A 9,743-nucleotide genomic window follows, 5' to 3' on the forward strand; every position below is an offset into this window, starting at 1 on the left:
TATAATTTTAAGTACCTACATATTATTTTCTTTAATTTCTTATTTCTGAAACCTTTTGATATATTAATGCTTCTCGATTTTAGGTCTCTTCTGTTTTAAAATTAGTTTATGAAACTAATTTATTGGTCGAATTAGTCTTAAAAGAGTGGGGAATAAACCTTGATAAATATGATTTGTATTTTAGTAATTAGACCTTGCTACCATGGAAACGCCAAACACATGTTGGGTATAATATAATCATTAATTCATAACAAGTCATGGAATCAGAATTATTGAAAAAGGAAGATGAATTTTATAAAGAAAATGAAAAACTTGAAGAAAGGACAAAAGAGTTAATGAAGAAAGTAAACGATGTTATGGTTAGTAATTAAAACACATTCTTTTAATTTGAAAAGTGAAATAATCAGGCATATACAAAGGAAATTAATTTATAAATCCAAACCTATAAAATATCAGAATGAAATTATCAAAAATTCCATCATTCTTTAAGTAATATAAAAATTTTTTTTGTAGTAAGTTTATTTGAAAGTTGTTTGAATAGATAAAAGGGTATTGAATATTTGTCCCTTATTTTATCTTCTATGAATGTATTTCTTCAGTTTTAGATCTATTTTAATTAATAATACATTTTTTAAAGAAATTATTTTTGATCGTTTGACAATTTATATCAAAGTATTACCTGAAATTGGAAACAATAATTACTCATCACATTAATAATACAATAAAAACAACAATACAAATATTCTTTTTACCTGTATTTTATTATTCAGATTTTAATATACCCTAAAGAAGCAATTTGTGTCATTTAGTTCTAACATCACTTAAGTCAAAAATGACAATTTTTCAAGAGAGCAAAAAACTGTACTTTTTTATATGACCCAATCATAATACAAATATTTTATTTCTAAAATTTATAAACAGATCGATCTTAAGCTTTTTGTATTAGTTGACTAGAGGTGCATCTTTCCATTCTGTATCAGATCACATTCAAAATTCAAAAAGACATTTTTGGGATTTATGGGGTGTTGGAACTTGCGAGATGACTGTCTATTTAATTATTTATAAATCGATTTATAAAACGGAATTTTGTATAAACTGTTGAAGTCATTTTTTATCATTAATTCATTTCTCATAAAATTCAGAAATTGTTGAAATAAGAATCAATACAACAAAAGAAAATTGTTAAAATTTATTCATTTATAAAAAAATCATAACTGTATCAATAATAATATGATTTTTATTGGACCAAAATTAATTTTAATAATCATGTAATGAATATCATTTATTGTACTTTACAAAAATATCTGCTATTGACATTCTCGGATTGTCAATTTTTAAACAGCAAGTTAGGTCGAAATATCTTGAATAGTGTGGAATAGAAAATACTTTATTTATTAAAATAGTTCTAAAATCAAGAACAATCATTTCAGAAAACAATTATCAAAATGTTTAAGTAGGAAATAGAAGAAATTTATTTGTTATTTGACCCGTGTGAAGTTATCTACAGATATCTATTGCGAATATTTTTTTACAAAATTTGAGAAGAAAAATGTAAATAGGGGAGATATGTAATGATATTATAATAGGCAACAACATAATTTTACTATTAAACTTTGGAAACACGAGTTTTATACATATTTCACAATTCTGAACTGAAATCCCAAAAAATGAGAAGAAATTATAAAAATCCATTAAGTTTATGTTTAAGGTCTGATGTGCACTACTCCTTTTAAAATCGTACCAAATTATTTTTTTTGTGTAATAAAAAATACTTACATCACAATATTTTGCTAATAGGTCCCTTATCGAGTATCCTTTGCAAAATTTTGGTTAGGTTAGGTTTGTTAATAGGTCCCTTATTGAGTATCTTTTGCAAACTTTTGGGGTTTCGATTTCAACACGAACAATATGCGTCGGCGCGGAAATGTAATCTTCATGCATTTTCCAAGCTTACATCAAAAATTCGTTACATACAAACTTCAATTGTGGTATATTACCATCACAAGTGTTGAATGTTATTGACACAACTCGTGAATTTGGTTGATTTTGGTCATTTTATTTCAAAAAGTTTGCAGCGACTATTATAAGGTATTGTCGAAAAAAAATGCGGAAGAATTCCAGTGCATTGAAAACCATTGTTCGCTATATCCAAACGAGTAAATGCTTGAGAAATTATGGCAGCTCTTTAACATTCTGTCATTCTTGCACCGGAGTTTTTCCTCCCTCATAACTCACATGCCTCAAAATATACATATTTGAATATGCTTCTTAAAAACCCTATCTAAGTGCTATAACCTATGAGTTGTGACTGGTGGGGTGCTTAACTGTGCACGTGGTTTTCTCTCGCGTTACTTCTAACAGCAAGATCTTTATGACTGTTAGGATCATCGAGAATAAAAAGCACAAGTACTGAAGAGATGAGAGATTTCACAAAGTGTTGAAGTCACTTTAAAAATAATTCCGCGTTAATCCATCCAATTGGCTGGGCCAAGTCTATGTTCTTCCACATTAATCATATTTTACGAAGGTTTTCCATAAAATACGCCTCCAAAGGAGCTAAGACACTAGATTTGGCTAGACTAGCTTGTAGCTCGCCTCAGAGATCCCGCTCTGGCGAGCTGTTTACAACGTTCATTATTGTCTTGGTGCGAATGAAGCTCTGTCTGAAATTTTGTTTTTTGTGTGCAAAAACCTTCGTCCGATGGACTTTCATTCCCAACTGTGTGAGGACTATGAGGAAAAGTATATAAGTGCAATATATGCGCAAATGGTGCAGTGATTCAAAGATGTACAGATTTGAATGGGATACTGCCTCACACCCTCTATACAACCCAGACTCGGCCCCCCAGTGATTATAATCTTTTCCCTGGATTGAATAAATCTACGACTCAGGCAGAATGTACTTACACCTTATGCAAAAATGCATTAATATAAACTAAACGGCTATTATGTTGAAAAATTCGAAACTTTCCAAACTTGTATTATTCAACGCCAAAAACATGTTTTACATTGTGAAAATTCGTTCAGAACTTTATTTTATAGACAAGCCTCGTATATATATATATATATATTTTGTTGATGTCTATTATGAAGTATTACTGTCTGCGTAATCACATGTTCTTTTAGAAAATCCAAGACAATCTAATCAAGGAATCTATTAAAATGAAGACTGATATTAACTTTGCCAAAAATAACTTCGGCGATAATAAAAATTACGATGCGCACCACTCAGATGTCAATAAAACCGGTCACCAAATCACAAGTCAAGATGGAATGGAACAAATAGGTACTAATGGCACCATCCAGTATTATAAAGCAAAATTGAAATTTCTACAAGTTGAAGTTGTGAAGTTACAAACGGAATTGAAAAACAAGGTAAGGTCGATGATGATGAATTATAACATAATATGATGGTAATTCGACGAAAGATCGAATTTTCAATGTAAAAGTTATCTAAATACATAAGTTTATTGGTAATTTTCTTTAAGCACTAATGTGTAAAGTAAGTTTAATTTTTCGTTACAAGAAATTGTAATGATTTTATGGATTCCTTATAAAATATATATTTAATAATATTTTCAACATTTTATTCAAGATTACAACAAATTAACAAAACAACAGACGAATTCAATTAGTAACAATACTACTATTGAAGATGCTGATGAAATATATCAACGTTTCTCTTCGGTATGCATAAATGCCACCTAAAAATAATTACTTGCTGCTTAAGTAGAAATATAAAAATCGGAATGATTGCGACTTGAACCTGGGACCTTCATTGTGTCATAGCCATTATGCTACGACAGTAACGACTCTATATGGAAAGCCACAAAAAAATTAAGAGAAAACGAAAAGGCTGAAGCATTTGCGAAACACCTAGAGGCAGTATTTACGCCCAATGCACGCGAGAACTAAGATGAGGTAATACTTGAATTCTTGAAATCACCCACAACTCTTTTTACTGCAAACATCTACAACATCCAATAGAGCATTTGATAAAAAATAACCAAGTGCCCAAAAGGCACCAGGCTATGACCTAATCACAGGTGAAATAATCAAACAACTGCCGAAGAATGGAATAGCAATGTTCACACAAATCATCAATGCAATAATGAGAGTAGGATATTTTCCAGCACAGTGGAAACTTGCTAACATCATCTTAATTATTAAATCTCCTAATGAAATCGCATCCTATAGACCTATTAGCCCTAAAATTGCGAAAAAATCATTTCAGATAGATTGTAAAAAGAAATTGACGAAAAATCTTTAAGCACTCTACTACTGAGCGAGTGTCCAGAGTTGTAGAAATCATTCAACAACCTTTTCTAAAAAAAAGTTATTGCAATACTACATTTTTAGATGTTAGTCAAGCTTTTGTGTGACACCCTGGACTATTATTCAAACTTAAAACCAAATTTCTCATGCACTGTATGTTCTCTTAGAGTCATACCTCGAAGAAAGACACTTTCAAGTAACATATGCTGACTACACTACTCAAATACATGGAATAAATGCCGGAGTATCCCGAGGAAGTGTCCTTGTCCCAATTCTATACATACTCTTTACCACACCCATTAAATGATGGTTCATTAACGGCCACCTTCGCAGATGATACTGCCATACTAGCAAAAGACCAGAAACCAGAACGATCCTCTGAATTACTTCAGTACAGCATACAAAAAACACAAGAATGGGCAAACAAATGGAGGATATTAATTAATTAATCAAAATGCCATAGTGAAACGCCTAATGTTTTTATGAACAACAAATTAATACCAAAGGTAGACAGTACTAAATATCTAGGTATATCGATACCAAATTAGCGTGGCGAACACATATATGGAAAAAAGGGGCTTAAAGTTCAGCAAACACTATTGGTTTCTTGATCGTAGATCGCTCTGAAACATACAATGCTATCATTCGATAGCTGGAAATACGGAATTCAACTTCAACATCAGATAGCAACATCTAAACAGGGATAATTATCATGACTTGGAGGTGTCTACATTGAAACAAAATATTATACAGTTCGGTGAAAATTATATAAAACGACTAGAATATCACTCTGGCAGTTAATCTCCTAGATAACACCCAGTGAACTGTTTAACAGGATATTAGTACGTATACAACTAGACTTACCACACAGACAATAAATATTAGCATTTAAGTAGTATATAAGACGTTTTGTTAGTAGATTTTAAATTTCTACCACTTTATATTGTAACAACAGGAACATTTTCAATGGAATATTACCCTTACATGTCAGTTTGACTCCAACAAAAATTTTTAGTGTCAAGTTGTTAAGCAGAGGGCATTTAAACAAAAAAAAACGCTACTAAATAATAATTTTGAGTCTAAAGTACGTACCGTACGTACGGTAGTAGAAAAAATATTTTTTTGCCACAACACAATCTCAATCAATATTAACTTTATACAGTTTATACATAACTAGTAAATTTTTTAAAATTATTTTCGGTAATTTGTCTTTGCCATTATCTCTTCATTTAACTGAAATCGTTTCATATAAAATATATAAATTATTCTTTTTTTTTAGAATGAAGAGAATAAAAAATTGCAAATTGCGAATCAGTCTTTTCAAGAAGAAAAAGAAAAATGGTTCTCGTCATATAATTCATCCAAAACTAGAATAGGCAAGCTCGAAAACCAGGTATTTTTTTTATTTCAAGATATTGTAGGTACATAATCTTCCATCTCATCAGTCATGAAGGAATATATTCTTGATGAAGGGTGATGAGAAATATATTTTAACTATTCACATAATAGCTCGAAGGTCAAATTAATGGACTAGATCAGATTGTTTGAGAAATCATTTTGGTTTTCCAGTTACTCTTCATCTTAACCAAAAAAGATATTTTGATTGTTCATTTTAATAGACTCCTCCAAAAGGAGGCTGTTTTCCTAGGTTCTTTTTATCCCATATCATAAGGTTTTAGCACTACTCTTTCGAGCCAATAAAAATTATTAAAATGATATAAAATATAGTGTGAATCCTATTGACAATACTGGGACAAATTGTGTTTTAACTCATCCTGTATTTGGAACTGTTGGTGACATTCTTACTGAATACACTGTTTACACTACCACTACACCAACACTCATAATTACACTGTCTGATACATGTTTCGATAATCAAGTTATCGTCTTCATAGACTGAAGGTAAACTGAAATCTTTTAACATAATCTACCTATTTTATACTAAATTCCAGCGGGAAAACCTCTTCGGGGGACTCCTTAACTACTAAACTAGAGAGTAGTGTGTAAAGAATAAACCCTGTAAACTATTTAAACTGTTTTTAAGGTACGTCCATATTTTAAATTTGGTTTGTGCTCTTTAAACCGCACAGTAATGGATCTGTTAGTCTTATGTCATAATCATTGTCTAATTTCATAGATACCACCTTTTTCCAAATTTAGGATTACCGAATAATTGTTTCAATGATTTATAAACCAATTTAAAATCCACTGTGTTAGAAATTGCTTCTTCTGATCTTTTAGTATAAACAGGATTGGAAGGTACCGTAGCAAATTTTTCTTGTTTTTCATTTTTATTTTGGGGTCATAAGTATAAGAAATCTGTTTGTGAAATTACCCTTCTTCCAAATAAAAATGAAAAACAATAAAAATTTCCTCTGTTACCTTCTAATCCTGATTGCAAGGAAAAGCTGTCAGTCATAATCATGAAATAAATATAAATAATGTAAAATTGTTTAAAAATGTATCCAATAATTAATTGTTGAATGAAAAACATTATTTTTTTACGTTGAAAAAAAATAGAAAAGATACTTAAATATTATCTCTGAAAAGTGTTCCGTCTCTTGGAATTATTTGTGAACGGTTATCAGCGTTTGAAACTAACTATATGAATATATACCGTCGTTTACTGTTATTACTCCAAAGATGGTTAGTAACTTCCGGTCCTTGTATTAGAATAAAAGTACTTGAAATGAAATGTTATATATGATAGAGCTATCTGCAATATGGGTGCTCACTCGCATTAAAAATTGAAACTAACATTTGGATGTACACCATTATACTCCAGAAACAAAAATTCTTTTGAAACTATGGACTGCATCCTAGGAATGTTATTCCAAAATAGCAAAAACCATTTTTTATGCTAATGATATTATGGCCTCACTATTTTTGGAATTTTGGTAAAACGAAAAAAGGCCGGTATTATAGTGACAAGTTTTGGAAAATCATAACCATTTGTAGAAAAATAGTTTGTTTTATGTACCTAAATTTAAAAAAAAAATGCATCAGCGGAAACCGATATTATACAAACAAACTTCTGAACTATTTTTTTAATGGTTTAAAGTAACTTATTCATTGAAAAGTAATCCTTTCCTCAAACCACCACTATTTGAAGATTCGAAATGTGTAGCTTCAAGGCTTTTGCGAGTATATAAGCCAAACATAAAAAACTAAGATCTAAAAAGATGCATATCTTCCCTTTCAGAATAAGATTTATTTTTAACTAGTTATTTTTTTGTAGTATCTCAAAAGAAATAATATAACCTATCTTTTCCAGTTGGCCTGCTTAAATACAAGGTTCCAGGAAAAATCCACAGAGTTAACTTTGGTGAAGAAAGAATTGGAAAATACTAAGAAAGACTTAAAAAATTCTACCCTCAACGCAAATAGCTTAGAAATAAGATTAACAAGAGCCCAAGAAGAAAATGACAAATTGAAGAATTCCTTAAAAATAACAAAAAATGAAGAAAAGGTAATTTTTCTAAACTTTATTGTGATGTACTTATTTGAATTTATTTATACAACTGCTGATCACGGTCATGTTCTAACCTATTATGACCTAATGGAAGAAACTTTCTTTAAAGCCAGCGATGACCGGAGGACCCTCTAATTTTGGAGGAACTCCATGAAAACAAGGAAATTGAAAAAAAATACCCAGGTAATTAGGATAAACTAAGCCTTCTCATTCTCAGTATTAGTATTAACTAGTGATGTTCCGGATATCTGAGAGAGAATGAAGATCCGAATCCGATACTTTTCTTATGGATTATTTACTGATATTTTCGAAATCAACGACGGGGAGGTTGAAACGGCGATTCCGAAGTTGAAAAATAGGACGGACAATATCAGCAACGAAATGATTAATTACGATGGCAACTCACCAATAAAGGAGCTGACAGCATTATTTAACTTGCCTTCTGGGACAGTACCCAGTAAGTGCAAAACCAATATCAACATTCCTATTCATAAGAAATTAAAAAAGATAGACCATGTTATTATCGAGGCATAACCTTAAAGGGTGACTTGCAAGAGATTTTAATCAAACAATGACGTTAACACTTACATAAGGCCTATTTGGAGGAGAAAATCGGTGACTATTATTTGGAAGGTTTAAAAAGCTTAAATCACTGCAGATTTAAGTGCAGATTCTGGAAATGAAATGTGTTGTTTTTTCGTTATATCGAAAACTTATCGGAGAAACCTCGTACATATTAATTTTTGTGTTATTTTTATAGGATATTAAGGAAACCTTTAAAAAACAAATCAATGATTTAACTGCTATTGTGAAACTAATGGAAAAACATAAAGTAGAATTATTAAATGGTTTTAAGAAGCAAATGCAGCTCATTGATAATCTGAAAAAACAGAAGGTATGTTATCAAATTAAATTCAAATGAATAATTGTTTAATCAATAATGCAATTACCTTCGTTATCGACAAAATTTTGCCATCTAGTGTGAAAAAATTTCAATACTGGACTGATAAAAAGTAAATGATTTTATAGAGATTTTAGACATCATTCGTTGAAAAAATTCAAAAGAGAACCACTATTACTGATGAGAATAAATGTTTATACCACGAGCGAACTATCTGAAAAATAACACAATGTTCTGTTGATGCTTCTCAACTTGAGGACTATAAATAATATCTTTACAGATTTTCTGACTACAAGTAGTACTTCCTGTGGTAATATTGTTGACACTTGGTACTTTTACAATTTTTATTTCTCTTCTTATTGTTATTTATGTGATTGTCGATGTTACCTTCGCCAGCTGGGGTTGTTTTCCACCTTCCTAGTTTTTTCATAGCTCACACCAATTTTTGTCGTTGATTGATGAAATGAACAACCCGTAAAGGGTTCAGAATCTTTCAGTTTAGGAAACATAACAATTTGTTCATAACATGACTATGGAATATTTCATCGAATTATCATTAGTTATAAACATTCTCTTAGTAATCAATGAATTATGTGGGGGTTGTAGCTAAGCAAATTAAATTAAATAGTTTTTAATGATTTATTCGCATTTTAGATGTACCTGGAGAGTTGGAAAATAGGAGAGATTTCAGAGTCTGAATATTTAAGAATTTTAAACTGGAAATTTGATTAATATAATAATTAAAGAAGAAACTTTTGCAGTTCACCGGTACATTTCTAATAAATTGTTTGCCACAAACTTTGTGTGATAATTGAAAACATTACATAATATCGTTGGTTATATGTGAGAATAACTCTTTCATTTATACCCTCATCTAAGAAACTTTCTAGAACTAGACATACGAGTACTTATTTTAATAATACATTATTTCCGTCTCTATTTTCAGTGCCAGTTGGACAAAACGAAAACTACGAGGAATAAAATGTCAACTCAACCAATTATTACAACAATCAAATTTTATCTGCAGTTATGTTACTTCCCGAGCTTCAAAAGCGGGGATTCTTCGCAGTGACCTTGTAATACCTTGATAAACAT

At 30.5% G+C, this 9,743-nt stretch overlaps 1 protein-coding gene across 1 annotated transcript; it reads left to right on the forward strand.

The window, feature by feature from the left end:
• Window positions 1–221: 221 nt before the first annotated feature.
• LOC130440610 (testis-expressed protein 9) lies at window positions 222–9,509 on the forward strand. The gene is made up of 6 exons (XM_056773872.1): window positions 222–359; window positions 3,127–3,375; window positions 5,555–5,668; window positions 7,550–7,744; window positions 8,508–8,642; window positions 9,303–9,509. Exons 1-6 carry the CDS (start codon window positions 258–260, stop codon window positions 9,378–9,380), a joined length of 873 nt encoding a protein of 290 aa, XP_056629850.1. The 5' UTR covers window positions 222–257; the 3' UTR covers window positions 9,381–9,509.
• Window positions 9,510–9,743: the final 234 nt, after the last annotated feature.

This window comes from Diorhabda sublineata, chromosome 2 (assembly GCF_026230105.1).
Source record: "Diorhabda sublineata isolate icDioSubl1.1 chromosome 2, icDioSubl1.1, whole genome shotgun sequence".
Taxonomy (NCBI): Eukaryota; Metazoa; Arthropoda; class Insecta; order Coleoptera; family Chrysomelidae; genus Diorhabda; species Diorhabda sublineata.

Coding starts and splice junctions, on each gene's coding strand:
- LOC130440610 (XM_056773872.1), top strand. CDS start 258: ATGGAATCAGAATTATTGAAAAAGGAAGATGAATTTTATAAAGAAAAT. Junction 360..3,126: donor AGAAAGTAAACGATGTTATG/GTTAGTAATTAA, acceptor ATGTTCTTTTAG/AAAATCCAAGACAATCTAAT. Junction 5,669..7,549: donor TAGGCAAGCTCGAAAACCAG/GTATTTTTTTTA, acceptor TATCTTTTCCAG/TTGGCCTGCTTAAATACAAG.